Genomic DNA, 21,658 nt, shown 5'->3' on the forward strand with positions numbered 1-21,658 from the left:
GGTGCTAAAAAAATCAGAACCCTTAAGTAGGATTAACTAGTCTGACTAGTGATATTTCAGTGTAGAATTCTAGCCAAACTCTAGTTTTCTTAGATTTAATTTCCAAGGGAAGGCTATTTACACTGTAGAATAAATCTTTGCTTTACATCTCCCCTTCTTTTAAGCATTCTCCTTTAATGTTTATTTTTCTTTGTTTTCACTGCTGTCATGAATGCTGACATAAGTGGGAATGCTATGCCAGGTAATGTCAGCATTGATTCAGATATACAGATCATTATCTCAAAATTTCCTTTTTCTTTAAAGATAAAACTCTGCAAATGAGACATAGCAACATCAAGTTTTTCATCTACAAGGCCAAATGCCTTAATCTTCCACTTGACTACTATATATTACAAAATGTTTTTATTAAGCCAGCTTATAGTATACTTGAAGTTGACTGAGAAGGCTTGTGTTATACAAAAATTACATAAACAGAGATCTGCTTTTTGAATATTTGAAACGAAGAAAGCAATGAAGTTGTGATATCTTAAAATTGTGTATTTAACCCATTCAAAACCGTAATGGTTACATCTACCTTTGGCTGCTTTCAGCCACTGTCAATATACATATAGAATTTCTACATAGATGACCATTATGTATGATTTGTGTTCTTTTCTCACAGTTTCCATTATCTTTTTCATATCAACAAGGTCTTATTACTAAAAAGTCTTTAAGTAGAATGAGTAAATATACTTTGGAGTTGTTTTCTGATGTTAAAAGGTAATTTATCTGCTGATTTTATTTAGTATTTTCTGTCTTATCAATACATATGCCTGTGATACTTTACAAACATCTATAGAATATACTGTAAATATGTTTTTAATAAGGAAATAATTATGTAAGCATCACTAGAAGAGATACAAAGATAAGTAGTGTAACTCACTTATAATCTATATGGAAATATAGGAAGTATACTTGAAAATGCATTTGAGTCTGCTGTTCATTGTTTAGCTTACCTGCTCTTCCATTTGCCTTTTGAAGTCCTTTGCCAGAAATTTTCTCTTCTAGAGGACATACTCCCTGAGGTCAGGATCAGTATCTTATTCTTCCTTATATTGCTAGTAGTTAGCACATTACATAGGAAATAGTAAGCCCTCATTAAATGTAGGCTAATAGTGAGTGAGTCACTCCAAAATGCAAGTAAGTCTTAGTGCTACCTCTAGTGTGTTTTTCTACTTCCCAGTCTTTACCATAATTTTACATGTTATGATGATTCAGGTAGATGAATTTTGTCATACTTAGTTTGTATCAGCCAGATAACAATGAAGGAGACCCTAAATGGAGAATTTTAATACTGTGGTAAATCCCAAGATGGAAGTATAGATAGGCTTATTATAGGAATATAGAGAAGGCACCCATCCCAGTCTGGGAATCTGAGCTGAGTTTCAAAGCTTAAAAAGGAGTTAGCCAGGCAAATAAGGTGTTGAAATAGAAGGTAAAGCAGATCACTTGACTATATCAGTTATAAAATAGTCATTTTGGATACACTGTTCAAGTAATGTCACTGTGTGATTTCCTGAGCTACTTGACGGAAGAGTTTGAATCAGGGCAGTGGCACATTCATTTCAATGTTTTTATGTTAACTATTCTTACAGCAGTGTAGAAGTAGTAAATTTCAATATATCATCAGTAAAGTAGCGATCTTGTGGTAGGCTATTTCTGTAACTCAGGCTAAATGGCTGAGGGGGCTGTAATTAATTCCATGCTCACAAGTTAACTTAGTGGGCCAGAGAAATCACATAGTTTCTCTACATTGTAATGTTTTCTTATTTCTTTTTTCCTTGGATTTTTAAAGAACTTTTTAAAAATTTACTTTGTATTTTTTTATCATATTATAAATACTTTCCTTGATGCTATCTTTTCTAATTTTAAAAAATTGCTTCATAATATTTTAGCAGGTGCTTATGGTTTTTTAAACCATTCCTTTATGTTTGACATGTTTCAGTATTCAGAATTATTTTTTTAAGATAAATTTCAAGAAATGAAATTATTAAAGTGAACGAACATGGTCTTGGAATTTGTTACCATAGTGCTTTTGCCAACAATATGTGGGTATAGTTTTATAATATTCTTGCCTGATAATTATTTTTAAACATCTTTTTGGGACTTGAACAGGCAAACGACTTCTTATTTTAATTGACATTTCTCTTAAATGTTAAACATTTTCCTCTGAATATATTAAATTATTTCTTTTTTTCATTTTCCATTTATTCCTTGAGTTTTTGTGTTTTATCAAATTATTTGAGCTGTTTATATAACAGAAGTATTGACTTCCCATCATGTTTGTATTTCCTACAATTCATTTAATTTTTTATCTAGATGTTTTTCGTTTTTACATAATGTAACTTTTCTCATTTGTTGCTTTGTGCTTAGGAAGCCCTTCTTCCACATAGTAGATAGTCATTTTTATTTTCTTTTAGTTTTTTTTTCTTTTAGTTTTTTTTATGTTTGTTTGTTTAATTCTTTTCTTAATAATATGTGGAGTGACATGAGGACCTAGATTTTTTTCTTTTGCAAAATTACTGATTGTATTGGTGTCATTTGTTGAATAATCCTTCCTTTTCATATAATGTGCTTTTAATATGAAACCATATTTTATTTTTCCTCCTATTCTTGAGTCATTTAAGGTATTTTCAGACCTTTGAACCATTAAAAAATATTTTTTTACTGTTGTTAGAAATATCAGTCTTTTCCATAATTAAATTTTAAGGGGTTTTGAGGATAGTAATCATGTCTGCATCACATCTTATTTCTTTCACAAGAATTACAATTTGTTATTTAATGACCATTAAAATTTATCCTAATGAAACTTTTATTAATCCCCATTAATATGATTCATAGTGGGGTATCCTAGTTTAATTCTTTCTTTCCAGGATAAAAACTACAATTATGCAGTGAAACTGCTCAGAGCAAGGAAACCCCTAGGATATGGGGACCTGCTGGACCTCTTACAGGTGTGTGAAAGTGTATCGTTTGATCTCACAGTTATAAAATTTGGAAATAAAATATATTTATCAAACATAGTGTTATTCTATTAAAGGAGTTATGTTTATTAAAGAACTTAGGTAAAAAAAAAAAAGAAAAAAAGAAAAGTAAATTTTTTTTCTGACCCCCTAAAAACCTGTCTTTATATTTTAAAGGAAATTGAAATAGAGAGTTTTGATTAAAAAGAGTTGACCTTTTCCTCTTTTTTCCTGGAATGATTTCTAAAAATGGTTAGCTCAAGATGTCTTTATTGCTACACAGCTTTCTCCTCAGTGTGATTTCTAAAGTCTAAGTCCGTAGGAGGGTTTTTATATAAAGCTACGTTTAAGTAGCACGTCATTAAAATTATTGTGTGTAAAGAGAGAGCACCTATCTCTTCAATTAGGAGAGCAAGATTAATTTCTGTTTAAGACTACTGTCACTTTTAAAAGAAGAAAAAACCAACTTTTAAAAAATTATATTATATTTGACTGCATCGTGATCTAGATATGGTAGATGTTTTCGTTTTCACACTGTGCTTCAAATGACAGATCAATAGATTGTATCTTTTTTGTTGTTGATTATTCTGGATAACATAGAAACTTTCTTTTTTGATTATTATATTCTTATATAAACTGGGAGAAAAAGAAAATGTGAAGGAGGCAAGAGATAGAAGTTTGAGTCCTTTGAGTTACAGTAAAATAAAATTTATAAAGAGTTGGAAGCTTGACTAGGGCACCCATGTGTCCCTAAAAATTATTTTTAAAACTATTTTGATTTATCCTAACTTGAGACATTTGGGTAACTGTGATTGACCTGTATACATTTCACTGAAATTCACCTTATTTTATTCATTCTAAGCTGCACAGATTTCTCACATTTCAGTATTCCTTAAATTGGTATGCATCTTACAATTGATGGCATCTTAGAATCATTGTGAGCTAGGTAACATGTAGGTGTCTTTTTTTTGGTGCATAAGTGAATTTGTTTATGGTTCTTCTTCTTATTATTATATCATTTGAGTTATATGCATTGTTTGTTATCCCGTAAGTTTGATTGCTATTTAAAATGTCACCCTAGTTGTTGTACAGAAATTTTCTGTTGACATTTTATGGTAAGGTCAAAAAAGCACCAGCATCAATATGTGTGGAATGGGTAACATTGGCTTAGAAGATGAGCTCAGAGACAGTAATGAAGTATTCTTTCAAAAAATGAGGCATCCTAAACAATCTGATTATAAAATAGGCAGAAAATCTATGTAGACATTTTTCCAAAGGAGACAAACAGATGGCCAACAGGTATATGAAAAGATGCGCAGCATCATTAATCATCAGGAAAATGCACATCAAAACCACAATGAGATGTCGCTTTACACCTGTCAGAATGGCTGTTATCAAAGAAACAGGAGATGACAATGGCTTTGTTGGATGAAATTGTGAAGAACAATTCTAAGTGATTAGAAAGCATTGTATGGCACTGATTTTTCTGTGTGATACTTGAGTGTGTCTTGAAGTCATTGTTATCAGACACTTAAGAAAATACATTTTTTTCCTCCTTTGAGAACAGTCTCTTTCATTTTTCTGAAGACTTTAGGCAGACAGCAGTGCAGATCATTGGTTCCTCTTAGGTACTTTTAACAGCTTTAACTTAGATTTGCATTAAGTGCTGTTTACCTTAAAGAGTGGCAGTATAATGTTGTGGGAAGAATAGCAAACCAGGGGTTAGAAGACCTATTTTAAAAATCTGGCTTTACCGCTTACTTGTGTACTTGAGCCAAATCATGCTGTATAATATAAACTCTGTGATTATTGTGATACTCAAATGAGAAACCTGTAAACATCATAAAAATGATAAATGCAACTTGTTACTGTTGGAAACTTTTGTTTACCTGAACAGCATTTAATGACAAGGCACGTTCAGTAGAGTTAGGGCTAGCGTCATACTTCATGGATTCTGACAGGAATGAATATGGTAGGATATTTACTGCTTCAGAATAGTACTTTTTTGAGCTTTACTGTCCTTTGTTAATCATTCATATAAATGTTTTGAGACATGGTTATGGAAAATATGTGACTCTGGGTTTGAATCAAAACTTTTATGTTTAAGAAAACAAAGAAATAAGTAAGGCAGGGAGCCTTTTTGGAAACACTGTTCTTTGCCGGTCATATTTGCCATCTCTTAGCTATGTTAAATCAGTAATTTATCCCGGCATACTGAGGGACTTTGCAGAGTATGCTGTAGAAAATTGTGGTCTTTATTTCGCACACTATAAAGGGAGCTTTTGGAAAAGAAAGTTAGGAATTTAAAAGATGAAATTAATGTTAACACTGGTTTTACATTTCTAATGGTGATTATGGATGACTTTCTAGCAATTTCTTTTGAAAAATATGTTAAAACTAAAATTTGTATGTCTTAATTACAAGTCTTAAAGAATAATTGATGGATGTAGTACCTTTGAAAACCATATACCAAACACATAAGTTTAATGTTCTCTTTCCTTGGAATTCCATATTATCTATTTAAATTCTCTGAGGATGACAAACCTGTCTTATTCATCTTTGTATAGCCATTAAGTAAGTGTATACTTAGTGATTTAATTTCATTTCGTAAATTTAATTAGGTATTCTACAGTTAGTGCATTTTCCAACTTTTTACATTTTTGTTGCTACCTTAAAACTTCTGAAAGAATTGGCTTTGTGGAAGGAGTTTAAGATTTGGAATTGCAGCATGTTCCTCCAATTAATTTAAAGTAATGCTTTAGTAATAAGACGAGTAATGTTATTGTTTTTAATGAGTTTATTTCTTGAAGAAATTAGGACTATATAAATTCAAGACATGTAATGAAATTCTAGGGAGCTTCCGAACATTCAGAAGGGTGATGGGGATGATGTATATACTATTTTTAATTACTTTTTCTGCTCTAGAAGAATTCTTTTTCATATTTTCCCTTCTGCACTGTTGAAGAAATAGAGTGCTTCTTTGAGGCAGGAGAACTTCTGAGCAGTTGTCCCTAAAGAGTTTACAGCAAAAGATGGAGGAAAACTGAAAGACAGAGGGCTAGGAAAAAAGCATGGGAAAGCTGTAGCAAAGGGGATAGTTTAGATATTGAGTCTGTAGTATCCATCTTAAGTATTTCAACTCTTACTACTTAATTTCCATTTTAGTATTTACATAAAGTGGTTTTTATTAAGATTGTTAATCCTAGTTGTAAATACAAAAATGTATTCCTACTTATGAATTAGATTTAATAATTCATTTTATATGTGTTCTAAATAAAGCCTTGAAAGAGAACAGCTCAGAGGTTGTTCAGCCATTTCTAATGGGTTGTGGAACGAAGGAACCAAAGATTACTCAGCTATGTTTGGCCGCCATTCAGAGACTCATGTCACATGAAGTCGTGTCTGAGGTAATGTGAAGATTTTTTTCTCAATTGTGCACCTGAGAATCAAATCAAGAGTTTTCATCAGGGGCGAATGAAGCATACTTGATAATTTAATGTAAAGCAGTTTATGTGCTTGAATCACCAGATTTTCTCACTATTAAACATTCCTGAATAATGAATGAATAAAGAAAAAGTGCATTTTGTCATGTCATGATTAAGAAGTCACCATTCAGTAGTACAGATCAGTGTCATTGAAGAGAACATAATTTATAATTTTTTTAAAAGGAAGAAAGAATGATTTTCCTAGATTACCTGAAGTGATAATTTGTTCATTAATTTGAGTTGTTTGTATCTAACCAATATTATTATGATAAAACAAGGAAAAACACTAAATCACTATGAATCTGCATCCTGCTTTCAAATGTAGTGGTGTTACCATAACTTTGTACTCCATAAGGTTCTTTAATAGAAATGATAAATTCATTTGCTTTTAATATAACATTCTAAACAATATCAGATTTAATTGACTTTATAAATGTGTTAATTTGAATCACATTTTGTTTTTTGTGTAACATTGTAAATGGAATAATATATGAAACAGAGAAGTCTCAATTAATTTGCATATGTCTATAAATGTCTGAATGAAATATATCCACATTGTAGAAATGAGCTTCGACTTCTGACTAGGTATCTCAGTATTGGATGCAGTTATTTGCAAATATTCAAATGGTATGTTTTAAAGAAATTTTTTTTTTTGAGAAGAAAATTAATTAGCTGTAAATCTCAAATTAGTTGAGAGATGTGTTTTGATCTGTATAGATCTAGAAACATGGGTTTTGTTAGTATGATCGAGAAATTCTCTCCAGGTGAGGTAATATTTGTACATCTTATTTAGGGATCTAAACACCTTATATTTTATTTGCTGACAGTAATTCAAATAATTATTTTACAGACTGCAGCTGGAAATATAATTAATATGCTTTGGCAGCTAATGGAAAACAGTCTTGAAGAACTTAAGCTACTTCAAACAGTTCTTGTTCTTTTAACAACCAATACGGTAGTTCATGACGAGTCACTCTCTAAGGTAGGACACCCGTTGTCGAAGTTCATAAGTGCTTTGAGACAGTATTAGAATGAGCTTGCTGAAAGAGGAAAGCCTTGTACTGTTTGTACCAAAAGCAACTTCCCTGTGGCTGTCACGATAATGGACATTGCATGTTAAAAACCACTGGTGCCTTATTGTTCCCAGATTAGAGTGGAAATGAGGTTTAGGTAATTGAGCAGAGCCCATTGGGAATAGCTAATAGGCTTAGTCACAAATAGGAAATGAAAAGAGAAAAGTAGCCCACAGAAATAGAAAAAAATAGGTTTGGAGGTATCATTATTCTCGGTTGCTTTGGGTACTTTATTCATTTACATGCTTAGCATATTTATATTTCTCCACATGACTAAGTGATATAACAACCTTTAAGTCCTTGGTTTTTGCAAAACAAGTCATTCTGGGAGAATAAAGCATAACACATTTTTATATACATGCTAAAAGAACCAAGTTGTGAAAGGTGTATTTCACATTACCTTACCTAATTTTATGTGATTGTATATTTACAGAGAGTTTGAATTACTTCAAAATCCAAGGATTTTACTAGTTTTATTATATAAGATGGTGGAATTTTTAGGATCTACGATTGGAATAGCCAAACATAAATTAGTTAGTTTTGGGTTACATCAAAGAAAATAAATAGTTATTCTGTTCTTCAATCTTTTATCACCAAATGAAAATTGTTCCTTTAGGCAATTGTTCTTTGTTTTCGACTACACTTCACAAAAGATAATATTACAAATAATACAGCTGCTGCTACCGTGCGACAAGTTGTTACTGTTGTTTTTGAGAGGATGGTTGCTGAAGATGAACGACACAGAGGTAGAGTGATAAAAGTGGTTTCTTCTATCCATGATTTTTCTCTTTTGATTTTCAGTCTTTGCCCTGTGAACTTAGGCTACCGAAAAACTAGAATACTTGAAAAAATATATTTATTTTAACAATACTATTATATTGACAATGGCAGTTCAAAAAACTAAATCCCCGGTAGTGTTACACCCCAAGAATAGACTCTTTATTTTCTGTTTATTTCTAATTATGCATAATTTCACATATTATACCAAATAACTGCATTATATGTATTTTTAGCTAAACATTACATTATATGAATTTTTCATGTTATTCTTTTATTTTTGTAATTTAAATTTTAATGGATGCACTATGTTTTGTGACTATTTGGCAGTTTAATGAACTAGTTTCCTGTTGGACACTTATATTGTCTTTAGTATTTTAGTACTCTTATGAGTGTCCTCCTACATATATTTTTCCATTTGAATTACTTCTTTAAGGTAAATTTCCAAGAGTGGGTTTCCCCTCATGTGAATTTTTGTCTGTACCTATTAAGATGTGTTAATGAAAGATACTTATGTAAAGATTAATCTTCATATTTTCATCAAATATCTTTATTGTAATTTTAAACATCTTTTTCTTTGTGATTTAAAAAAATTTTCTAAAAACTTAGAAACATGTCAGAGCTAGAGATACTGTTTTATTTATTTATTTATTTATTTATTTATTTATTTTTTATTTATTTATTTATGATAGTCACAGAGAGAGAGAGAGAGAGGCAGAGACACAGGCAGAGGGAGAAGCAGGCTCCATGCACCGGGAGCCCGACGTGGGATTCGATCCCGGGTCTCCAGGATCGCGCCCTGGGCCAAAGGCAGGCGCCAAACCGCTGTGCCACCCAGGGATCCCTAGAGATACTGTTTGTTATAGTTTTAATAGTTTGATAACTTTTAGCTATAGAAATTGTATTTTTCACTTGTTATTGGATGAAAAGTAAATTAACCCCCATAATTAGTTGAAATGATCATAAGGTGTTACCTTCTAAGCAACCTGTCTGCTTTATGCATTCAAGAAACAAAAGTTAAACTACCTTTTCCTTTTACATGGCTTCCCCCACCCCCAACTTTTAATTTTATGCTCTGATTTCATTTGCGGTTCTTTTGGTATTACTTTAAAAAATGGGAATACTAGTAAGTAGTGGTAATGCTGCCTATTCTAATAATTCCTTCAGTTTTCCTAAAGTTAACCATTGGTCAGATCTTTCTTTTTTTTTTTCTTTTTTTCTTTTTTTCTTTTGGTCAGATTTTTCACATTCAGTTTCAGACATTCTTAATCTGTTGGTTTATTAGAATATTTCCACATATTTGATGTATTGGTTTTTCTTCTTTTTTTCCCCAGGGTTAATGCCAGTTGAAGTCTAGAGTTTGAAATATTACAGAATTAAAGTTATAGGATAAAACAGGGCAGTTCTCCAGTTTGGATGTGTTATAAATTCATAACATCACTATGATTCCTGGGTTGGTAGTTTTAGCTGTGTGTCTCTAAAGACCAGTATCTCATTTAATACTTTCTAGTAAGGTGGAAATACTTAGAACTTTATTTGTTTTTTAAGTAGTCATTAAGTCAACATTTATTCAAAACAGGCTGTCACAATTTACAGGAAAGGATATCTTACTAGTATTCAAAGAAATGCTGAGTAGGGAAGCACCTTTCTAGCTGTCAGTATCTATATCTGACATAGTAATTGTGGCAGATTAAGCAGTTAATTCTCTGGTATATGCTGAGATGATAATGGAATTAACCATGTGGTAAACTTTTATGTTTGTTTGATATTTAAAGGCACATTCATCAATCATGTGAATTTCAAATCCATAAAATAAAGGGATTAGGGAATGGGAACCTGGGAAAATCAAATGTGTAGGATAAAAGTAACAAGCTTACTAAAATGACATAAGATAGTTAAGAGTAGTTTTTATGGCATTTTATATAAAAATAAATTCCTGATTTTTCCCTCCATTTTGGAGGCATAGTTCTGAGCCTATATTTAAAGTTTATGATTTCATAAACATTTATTTTAAATAGCATATAGGATTTATTAAAGGTCATTATAAACCCCTAAAACACATCCTATTTTGATTGCAGATATTATAGAACAACCAGTACTGGTCCAAGGAAATAGTAACAGAAGATCTGTCAGCACCCTCAAACCTTGTGCTAAAGATGCATACATGCTTTTCCAGGTATTTCAGTTGATAAAAATAATTTTTATTATAAAATATACTTTTGTGTGAATTTTTGATTTTGGAATTTTATGTCTGATTTAATTTTTAAAGTGTCAGTTTTTTAAATTGTCAGATTTTAAAGGGTCAAAAGTAGTATTTTAAAAATGTTATAAAAATGTCATAAAACATTAAAGAGCATCATCTATAGTTAATGGCTAAGCAACATGATAAAGTGTTACATTTCATTTTAAGTAAGTAAAATGAATTAGCCCCAGAACTAGAAAAATAGGCATATTAGGGATGACTAGTAATATAAAATAATTCCTTTAACATAAAAATTTAACTAATAAGCCTTTGGTCTATTTAATATAATTTGATATACAGATACCTCATTTTTATGTTACTTGTCATGAATAAATAAATCTTTTAATTAAAATAAGATTTATCTGCACTGAAGTTTTTATTTTTTATTAAAGGGTTAAGTGTTTTTTTTCATTAAAAGACTTAACTATTTATCTGTACACCTTATGTATTATCAATAGTTATATAGTTCTATGAAAGTTTACTTATATAATCAAGTATATAGTTTGTCAGAATTGAATTACCAGTGCTTAGTTTCTAAGAGGTAAAAATAACTACCAAATAAGAAGAGATAATTTTTAAAAATTTTATGAATTTTGGAAAGCACATTTCATTCCAGTATGTGAATGTTTTATTTATTTTTTTATTTATTGTTTGACTTATTTTCCCAGGACCTTTGTCAGTTGGTTAACGCTGATGCGCCTTACTGGCTAGTAGGGATGACAGAAATGACTCGAACATTTGGCCTTGAATTACTTGAGTCAGTCCTGAATGATTTTCCACAGGTCTTTTTACAAGTAAGCCATTTGTAGTATCTTGTAATAAAAATAATAATTTTTTCATAGATGGTTTTTAAAAAGTAACATATATTCTTTTTCCCACGTTAGAGGATTGAAAGAATTACAGCTTCAGACTATGTTATTATAGTGCCCTACCATTTTGAAATTTTAACATTAGAAGGAATCCCTAGGGACCGCCTAGTGAGGCATTTCCCATCCTGTGTATATTAGGGAATTTGGTAATGAGCTATTTTTTATAATATTTGAAAATTGAAATACAAAAACTATGTGCTTTTGGATAATTCAGATGGAAAAAAGAAGTAGTCAGTGGTTGATAAATTTAACTTGCAATACAAAATACTTCAACACAGTATTGGGAGTAAATAGGGAGTAAAGTAAGAAAGACTCCAAACTTCTAATTTAATTTGCAAGAGGCTAAAGTCTAAAATTGATTCAATGATGTACATCGGGTTCCTTAGTTATTAGCACATCTTAAACTGAAATTTAGATCTTTTTACTACTAGCCTAGCTCTTTTCCCTACCATAATGCTTCCTTAAGTCATCTGTTTTATCTTTCCCTCTGACCTACAGAATGTGTGAATCACATGCCGCAATAGTAGAAGATTCTTTAGCACAGGAATTGGAACTGAAACTTTTATTATATGGTTGATAATTTGGGGGCATAAAGGTCATGATGACTGTGATGAGAATAGTTTGAGTAGAGTTGGGATGATTCCTTGTGGTTATAAAGGAAGCCCAGTTGTATTCAGTTGAGTGGTGAGGGGAAAAGTGGATAGATAAAACTTTTAAGGTTGTCTGTAATATTTATTAGTTAACCAATATATAAATTTATTTAGTGAAGTATGAAAATGTATATTTGGTGGTCAGAGAAACCAACTGTAGATATGAGAGTAGAATTTCAAACCACCTAACTTTTAAGATCCCATTTAGAGGGCAAAGAATTAGAAAGTATATTAAAATGCATATAAAAGTCTGGAAAGATATACATTCAGAAGTTAGCAATGATCAAATAACTTATCTATAGGAAGTGAGATTAGATAAGACTTTTATTTATTTTTATTTATTTTTTATTAATTTTTATTATTCATGACAGACACAGTGAGAGAGAAGGGGAGAGGCAGAGACACAGGCAGAGGGAGAAGCAGGCTCCACACAGGGAGCCTAACATGGGACTCAATCCTGGGTCTCCAGGATCATGCCCTGGGTCAAAGTCGGCACTAAACCGCTGGGCCACCGGGGCTGCCCAAGACTTGTATTTTTATCTTTACGCTTACTGATATTGTCTCATTTTTGTTCTCTAGTCCATCTCATTTCTTATAAGGAGACCTCTAAAAAATCTTAATTCTGAGTGAATAAATTCAGAGCAAATAAATGGCTCTGTGCCTTGTTTTTTTTTTTTTTCCTTTTCTGTAAGATTAAAGATTAGATTGGATGATTTTTATAATTTTGTCTTGTTCTCAGCCTCAATGATATTTGTATGATTAAAACAACAAAAGAATGTATATTTGAGGTTAGACATTAAATATACTCTAGACCTGGGACACCTGGGTGGCTCAGCAGTTGAGCGTCTGCCTTGGCTTACGGCGTGATCCCTGGGTCCTGGGATCAAGTGCCGCATCTGGCTCCCTGCATGGAGCCTGCTTCTCCCTCTGCCTGTGTCTCTGCCTCTCTCTCTGTATATCTCTCATGAATAAATAAATAGAATCTTAAAAATATATATATACTCTAGACCTTATGCTATCAGTAAAATGGGACTACTTTTGGCTAATATAGGCAGGGAGTTAACAGTTTAAGGAAGGTTTTCTGTATAATATGCCATGACTAATCAAGTAAAATTTAAGAATCCCTTGCAAGCTTTCCCGGACTTTAAAATAATTAGGGTGCCTGACTGGCTTAGCCAAGGGGCATGCGACTCGATCCTTAGGGTCATGAGTTTGAGCCACATGGTGGTGTAGGGATTGAAGAAGTAAAAACTTAAAAAAAAAAAAAAATGCTTGTCATTGGGTTTTTTAAAAAAGCAGCATATTGCATTCTGTTTAAGCGATCTAAGTAGAATGAAATATGAAATTAATTATTAAATCCTCCATGCCTGAATGGAATTGTTATGTTGGCAAAATAAAATTAATGAATAATATAACATCTATCTGATGTTCTCTCAGCTGCCTATTTTAAATGCTTTAGGTGTTTGAATTTGTGTAATGTGTCTTCTTTCTTCTTTTCTTTGTTTTTAATTGCTAGTGTTCTACCAAAATTAAAATGACAAATGATGAACCACTTAATTCTAAATGATTAAATGTTCCTTTTTAAATTGGATTCTTTTTAAAACTTTTTGAAATATTGATGATCATTTTGATCTTATACTCTAAATAGCAACACTAATTTCATAATTGTGTGTAAACTGTAGAATAATAAATTAAACATATAATAAAGCTAAATTATTCATACTGATTATTAAGTTCTGTTTGCTAGTAAGACTGTGTTTTAAAAGTATTAAGTACAAACTAAGTTAATATATATTTTTTTTTATCTTTGCAAATAGCACCAAGAGTTTAGTTTCCTCCTCAAAGAAAGGGTATGTCCTCTTGTGATAAAACTCTTTTCTCCAAATATAAAGTTCAGACAAGGTTCCAGCTCTTCATCTTCTCCGGCACCAGTTGAAAAACCGTATTTTCCCATCTGCATGCGTTTGCTGAGAGTAGTATCTGTTCTGATTAAGCAATTTTACAGCCTTTTGGTAAGTGCTAATTGTATGTGTAATTCCATGTAGTGCTCTTTTTAAATGGTGATTTATTTTAATGCATTCAGTTTTTTTTCACTTTAGCAGAATTTCTTTTTAAGTATTTATAGGTATTTTTCTGCTTACCCTATGGGTTTATTCTGTACTTTCTTAGATTCTGCTTATGTTTTATATAGTATTTTTAATGTATATCAAGGAGAGTCATGGCCTGTTATCTGAAGGCAGCACAGAATTTGTGGCTTGGGAATTTAGCTTTTTAGCTAATTATCTATATGTCATTTGAAGGATAATTAAAATTACAGTATCTGCAATTTATACTGCTTTCACTTATACTATGTCATGTATATAAACAGATTAAAGCAAAGAAGTTAAAAATTTGGTGAACTCTAGGATTAAAAATCAACTGTTCTGACTTCTAGTCCAGTACTGTATTTATTTTGCATACATTTATGTATGCCAAGGTCTCCTGGTACTTGCTGAAAATAAATGAAAAGTACTTTAATTTCTCCAAAGATAGGGAGCCTTTATCTGTCAGCTATTACACTTTCTAAATTATACTTATTTATAGTCTGTTTCAATCCACAAAGAAACTTTTTAAAAAATGTAAATCTGAGTGACATCAGCAAAACGTTTGAGTTTGGAGCTCCAGGCCTTCTGTCCTCCAAGGAGACACCAAGTTAACAGTACATAGATTACTTCTGTGAGAACTTCAGATATAGTTAAGAGGTTATATGTAAGGTGAAGCAGAGAGGTTCATTAGAGTGGATAGGAAACCTCATTGCACTTACCTGCATACCTCATCCCACTCCTCACACAGCATAGGGTGTGTGATCAGGAGAAAACTCTTGACCTGCAGCTTCTCCTTCAGATGGGAAAAAAGATGAAATAGTGTAACCACCATTCTGACTTTTTGGGGGTATGCCCAACCCATTTCTGTCTCACTGACAAGAAAGGCAGCAGCATACTTGGGCCTACTGAGAACAAAGGCAAGGCCTGCTGCTTGCTGTTGCCCAGAGAGCATCCTAATGTGGACATACACCAGGGGGAGCTCCATTCTAAATAAAAACCAATAAATGTCTTCAGCTAGGAAATTACACACACAAGCTCAGAGGAGACACATTTGACAGAAGAGGTTTGAGAGGATCCCAAGCTTATTGGTGAAGATCTTTCCGCATATAAAGCCAGTCCATAAAGACTAAAAGAGTTGGCTTTTTTCAAATGCCCAAATTTCAACAACAATAAAAAATAACAAGGCATATACTAAGAAACAGAGAAACATGGCCCACTTCAAGGAACAAAATTAATCTCCAGAAACTAACCATAAAGAAATGGAGGTCAGTGAGTTACCTGAAAAAAATTCAACATAATCATAAAGATGCTGAGTGAGCTAGGAGAGAATACAGACAACTAAATGAAATCAAGAAAGTGGTGTATGAACAAAATGAGAATATCAATAAAGAGATAGAAACTGTAAAGAAGACTAAAACAAAAACATAAAGTATAAGAATACAGTAACTGAATTGAAAAAGTCACTAGAGGGGGTCAACAGTAAATTGGATTAGTAGACTAGAAGAAAGAATCAACAGAATTGAAGACAAGTCATTTGCAATTACCAGGTCAGAAGAAGAAGAACAACAACAACAACAAAAGAATGAAGAGCCTCTAAGGGACTGATCGTATACCATCCAGTAGACCAAGATACACACCTGGAAAAACACACTGGGTTCCAGTCTCACACTCATAACACCTCAGACATCAGGATTTTTACTCATATCAACCAGTTCTCTGACCGCCAGATATCCTACATTTCAATTCATCTCTAACACTAACTAGAGTTAGCACAGATCATACAGTTAAAGACTCAGTCCCACAAAAGACTCTTCTCTGTTGCAGATGCCAATTGTAAGTAGTAGGTTGCCTGGTTGCTCACAAATTCTAACTTGGTTATTTTTTTTTTTAAGATTTTATTTATTTATTCATAGAGACACAGCTAGAAAGAGAGAGGCAGAGACACAGGCAGAGGGAGAAGCGGGCACCAAGTAGGGAGCCTGATGTGGGACTCGATCCCGGGTCTCCAGGATCACACCCCAGGCTGCAGGCGGCACTAAACCGCTGCGCCACTGGGGCTGCCCCTCTAACTTTGTTATATATGGGAAGTTCCCACAACCTCCTCTTTGGGTTTGATAATTTGCTAAACTAGTTCACAGAACCTAGGAAAACAGTTTATTTACTATTGCCTATTTATTACAAAGAATATTTTAAAAGATACTACTGAACAGGCAGATGAAGAGATTCATAGAGCAAGGTCTGGAAAAGTCCCAAGAGCAGGAGCTTCTGTCTCCCTGAAGTTGGGATGTGCAGCTCTCTTGGCATGTAGATGTGTTCACCAACCTAGAAGCTCCCTAAACTGTACTTTTAGGATTTTTACAGTGTTTTTTGTTTTGTTTTGTTTTAATTCAGTTTCTACCACTCTCCCCTCTCCAGAGAATGAGGGATGGGGCTGTAAATCTCAAATTTCTAATTATGATTGTTTTTCCTGATATCCAGCCCCTACTCTGCATTCCATCAAGAGTTGCCTCATTAGAATTGAAGATACTATTCACATAGGAAATTCCAAGAGACTTAGGAGCTCTGTGTTAGATGCTTCTATTACTCAGGAAATTATGGGGATTTTAGTGTCAGAAACTAGGAACAGAGACCAATATACATATTTATTACTTCACAATACATTATGGAAGTCTCAGATGAGGAAAGAAAGAGACAGCCTATTTGAAGTAAAGGCCCCAAATTTCCCAACTTTGAAAAGGAAAGGGACATATAAATTCATGAACTCAGAGAATTATAACTAAGATTAATCTATACCAAGGGAGCTATACCAAGACACATTATAATTAAGCTGTTAAAATTTACAGAGAATCTTTCAAGCAGCAAAAGGAAAGCAACTTGTCATATGCAAAGGATCACTCCTAAGACTCAGTAGATTTCTCAGCAGAAACCTTATAGGTTTCAAACCTTACAGGTTCCCAGAAGGAAATGGGATACTATATTCAAAGTACTGGAAGGGAAAAAACCTGCCAGTGAAGGGGAAATTAAGACCTTGCCAGATAAACAAAAGCTGGTAGAGTTCATTACCTGTGACAAGGCCCAATATATATCACTCTCCTACTTATTTTCCTAAATATTATCAGAGTTGTCTTAGGAGGGCTTCTCTCTAAAATGCAGGTTTAGCTACATTAAATTAAGATAAGGTTATATATAGGAAGAAAAGACATTCCTCCTTTTCTTTTTCATAGCCACTCGTCAGTCATAGAGCACCAAGTCTTCTGTTCTCACAGTAATGCAGCGTGCTTATATCTTAACACATATAACAAATCATAACAATATAGAATATAACATAACAAATATAGAATATACATTTTCATAACAAATATAGAATATACATTTTCTGTTTCCAAACCAAGAATTACCAGCTTCTTTTTTATTTTTATAAAACTTGGTGCTGCGTTGTGCCCCTCAAAATGAACATCATAGCATTTGGAGATGGAATCTTTGGGAGATACTTAGGTTTAGATGAGATCATGCAGGTAGGGCCATCATGATGGGGTTTAGTGACCTTATACAAAAGGAGCTTGTTTGCTCTATTTCTATCATGTGAGAACATGGTAATAAGGCAGCTGTCTGCAAACTAGGAAGAGTGCTGTCACGCAAACCTGATGATGCTGGCACCCTGATCTCAGACTTAAAGCCTCCAGAACTGTGCCAAATAAATTTGTTACTTAAGCCACCCAGTCTGTGATCTGCTATGGTATCCCAACAGACTAAGAACTTGGCTTCTCTCCACTCGTTCTGTTATGTAGCAGTTCATCTGGTGACTTTTTCAGAGATAGGGATACTCTATTCTTCAGTAATTTCAGTTTTTTATGAAATTGCTGTTTTTGAGTGCATATATTTTGGATACTGCACAAGGTGCTTTACATATATTAATTCATTTAGACTTTAATACAGCTGAAAAAATGAGACTCAGGATATTTATGTAATTTGCCTGAGATCATACTTTCTAAGCCATGGAGCTGAGATGTTAATGAATTCTTTTATAGGCCCTAAACCCCATGCTCTTAATTCCAGTGCATTTGACTGACTTCTCTGCTTTCTTACTACTGTTCCTATACCATTCTCCATATTTAGACCTTAATTTCTTTGACTTGAGGGGATAAAAGGGGAACATAAATAACAGTATTGCCAGCTACAAGAAAGATTGATTGTTATTACCTCAAAGTAGAAAAATGCCTACTTCTGTGTATATCACTCATAGGGGCTGATAACCAACTGGTAAAATTTCCCTTCCTGATAAGGCAGCTCTAGGACTGTGTTTATAAAGATGAATTCTTCAGTTGTATATAAGATATTAGTTCCTCCGGGGCTCCTGAGTGGCTCAGTCAGTTAAGTGTCTGCCTTTGGCCCAGGTCATGATCCCCGGGTCCTGGGATGGAGCCTTGCGTCAGGCTCCTGCTCAGCTGGGGAGTCTGCTTCCTCTCTGCCCCTACTCATGCTCTCTCTTTTGCTCATACTCTCTATCAAATAAGTAAATAAAATCTTTAAAAAAGGAAAAGATATTAGTTTCTCAGTGTTACACTTTGTGACATTGGAACTTATCAGTATGGGAAAGTTTAGACATTCTACAGTTTCTCCAAAGGCAAAAGTTAAAGGTGCGGTACTTGTGGAATAAGATATGTAATTGTTATGGAATGCTTGTCTCTCCTTTCTTTGTGTTTTCTTTATTTAAACATGGAAATGATACATCTCCTAGGAGACATACTAGAGTAATAATTCTTATACTTTGTAGTCTTTGGATCCCATTATACTTATAATAAAATGTTGTGGAGCTTTTGTTTATGTGGATAATTTCTGTCATTTATTTTGTTAAAGATTAAGTCTGAGATCATATTAAACCCATTCTTGTTAACATAAAAACTTACTATTTTTCCAATGGGAAAACAAAGATTTTATATATATATATGTATATATATATATATATTTTTAAGTGATATCTTCTTTTTTTTTTAATTAGTTTTTTTTTTTTTTTTAAGATGTATTTATTTGAGAGAGAGTGTGCAAGTTGGAGGAGGGGCAGAGAGAGAGAGAGAGAGAATCTCAAGCAGGCTCTGTGTTGAGCCCAGATGCAGAGCCTGACATGAGGCTCAGTCTCACAACCCTGAGATCATGACCTAAGCCCAAACCAAGAGTCAGATGATTAACTGACTGAGCAACCCAGGCAACCCAAAGATTTTGTAACTTTTGCAAATGTCTTTAATGGCTGGCTTAGTAGAAGATAGTTGGAGTTTCATATCTTTTGTTTTCGTTCTGTTGTGCTACTTTGTTTTGGTTGAAGCATATGAAGAAAATCTGGCTTCTCAAAGTTATGTAGTTGAAAAAGGCAGAATTGTCCTCATGGATATTAATATTATCTTAGCAATAGATCCTCTTCTTTGATACTACACCAAAATGGACTAGTGATAGCTTAAAGGCATAGAATCTGAAAACTTAGAAATGACATTTTCATACTGGTTACATTAAAATTCATTGATTCATCTTGTGCTCTGATTGTATCTTTTCTCCATACATGATTTTGTAATATGTATTTTAGTGATGCAGATATTCCAAATGTTAACACTTTATACATTACCAAGAATTATGTAGGTTAGTCACCAGCTATTTTTCAGATAAGTCTCCTGTTATTAAGAAGTTGTCAATGTCACAATGGTAGATACGAGTTTTCTAAAACACTGATTTTTGTTTGAAAGCTTGAATCTATTGGCAACAAATACTGTCATTTGTTTCCCTGAAAGTGACAAGCTTTCTTTGTTCATTTTTGACAAAGTATCTGCATTATACACAAGTCTAAATAGTTGTATTTTATCTTTTGCTCTTTCAGCCAAAATGGTGTTCCATAGGCGAAAAAGTGACTAAATCATTCTGAACTGTGCTTTTCCTCCAGACAACCATTGTACGTTGATATATAGTAACAATGCTTCATATGGATTCTCATTTTGTCACACAGAAAATTAAAAAGACATGCACTTATAAGTTAGACTTAAAATCAATAATTTAAATTTTGTATTCTTGCTATTTTTGTTTTATTTTTATTCATCATGGTTTTTTAGTGAAATAGACCTTTTTTAAAAAAAAAATATCTGAGTGGTTTTAAAAAAAAATGCCTGGGTGGCTCAGCAGTTGAGAGTCTGCCTTCGGCTCAGGCCGTGATCCTGGTGTCCTGGGATTGAGTCCCGCACTGGGCTCCTTGCATGCAGCCTGCTTCTCCCTCTGCCTGTGTCTCTGCTTCTCTCTCTGTATCATGAATAAATACATAAAATCTTAAAAAAAAAAAAAAACTGAGTGACAATGAAGAATAGACACTAGTGCAGTTTGCTGTTAGTGTCTTGATTCTTGCCAAAGTTGTTTTACCCACCATTGCTTTTGTACCGTCAGTACAAATGTTAATAAAATGAAAATGGCAAGTAATATCTTATATTACTATAAAAATTATTGTGACCTCACTTTGACCCCATGTTGGGGAAATCACTGCACTAGTGAATCTGTTCTCCCCCAGTATTCATCAGCTTATCTTATTCTATCAAGTAGCTCAGGGATAAAGATAACTAAAATTCAAAGTTTAGTTGTGTTAATATACCTAGACTGACTAGAGGAAATTGGAATGCCCCAGTCATTCAGAAAGGGTGATAATATAGCTAGTATATTATATTCTTTCTCTTTTTTTTATCATCTGAGCTAGGTGCTTCTCTGTTTTCTGAATCATTTATTTTAGGCTTTGTGCCCAGATAATCTTTTTAAGGAAGATATGTTTAAGGAATTTATGAAACTTAATTATAAGTGGCCAGCATATCTCTCTTCTGCCTTTGACTCACTGCTTTTAAGAAGAAATAAATGGGGCTAAATTAACTCAACTTAATTTTCCACTTCTTCACATAGATGTCTCCAACAAAGGATCTTAGCACTAACAAATCCATTAGCTATAGGGTTATTAACTCTTATCAGCCCTTGAGAGATAGACTCCTGCATCTCTTTATTGTGTCCTAAGCCAACAGTTATCTTATGTATATTATTATGTAATAATCCCTTATCAGAAGAAATCTATGTAATACTGTGATTAGAAATTCTACCAGGATGACTTTGATTAATCTTAAGCATTTGTCTCTTGACTACTGTGCATTACCTGAGGACTGTAGGAATTCAAAAGCATTCATCACTCTTTATGGTGGTATAATGGAGTTCATGAAGTATCTTCATGCCACAAGGAATTGGACTTAGGCCATAGATACCAGTCTTAATACCTGTTTCCCTCTGAGTTTAACCTCTTGGGGAAAAGGCTTAACTGATGCACAACAGGCACACTCCATTCATGTCCTTAAGAATAATTCAATGACCTCAACATGAGTTCTCTGATCAGACTTTCATACTTGGCAAGAAAGGAGGAAGGGACAGCAAAGTTCCAGACCTCAGGAGGAGGCTCTCCTTTACCCAAATCAC

At 33.2% G+C, this 21,658-nt stretch overlaps 1 protein-coding gene across 3 annotated transcripts in view; it reads left to right on the forward strand.

Annotated features, from left to right (window-relative positions):
- The window catches only part of MON2 (MON2 regulator of endosome-to-Golgi trafficking), a 105,309-nt gene that overhangs the window by 18,182 nt on the left and 65,469 nt on the right, over positions 1–21,658 (forward strand). For 2 of the 3 annotated variants that reach the window (XM_077913643.1, XM_077913644.1), the window contains exons 3-8: positions 6,282–6,409; positions 7,338–7,469; positions 8,177–8,306; positions 10,416–10,513; positions 11,248–11,373; positions 13,916–14,110. In XM_077913643.1, the coding sequence (XP_077769769.1) occupies positions 6,282–6,409; positions 7,338–7,469; positions 8,177–8,306; positions 10,416–10,513; positions 11,248–11,373; positions 13,916–14,110 (809 nt within the window). Of the gene's footprint in view, positions 1–2,912; positions 2,994–6,281; positions 6,410–7,337; positions 7,470–8,176; positions 8,307–10,415; positions 10,514–11,247; positions 11,374–13,915; positions 14,111–21,658 lie in introns of all 3 variants that reach the window. The other variant, XM_077913645.1, reaches the window with a different exon arrangement.

The sequence above is a fragment of the Canis aureus genome, chromosome 11 (assembly GCF_053574225.1).
Source record: "Canis aureus isolate CA01 chromosome 11, VMU_Caureus_v.1.0, whole genome shotgun sequence".
NCBI classification, from domain to species: Eukaryota; Metazoa; Chordata; class Mammalia; order Carnivora; family Canidae; genus Canis; species Canis aureus.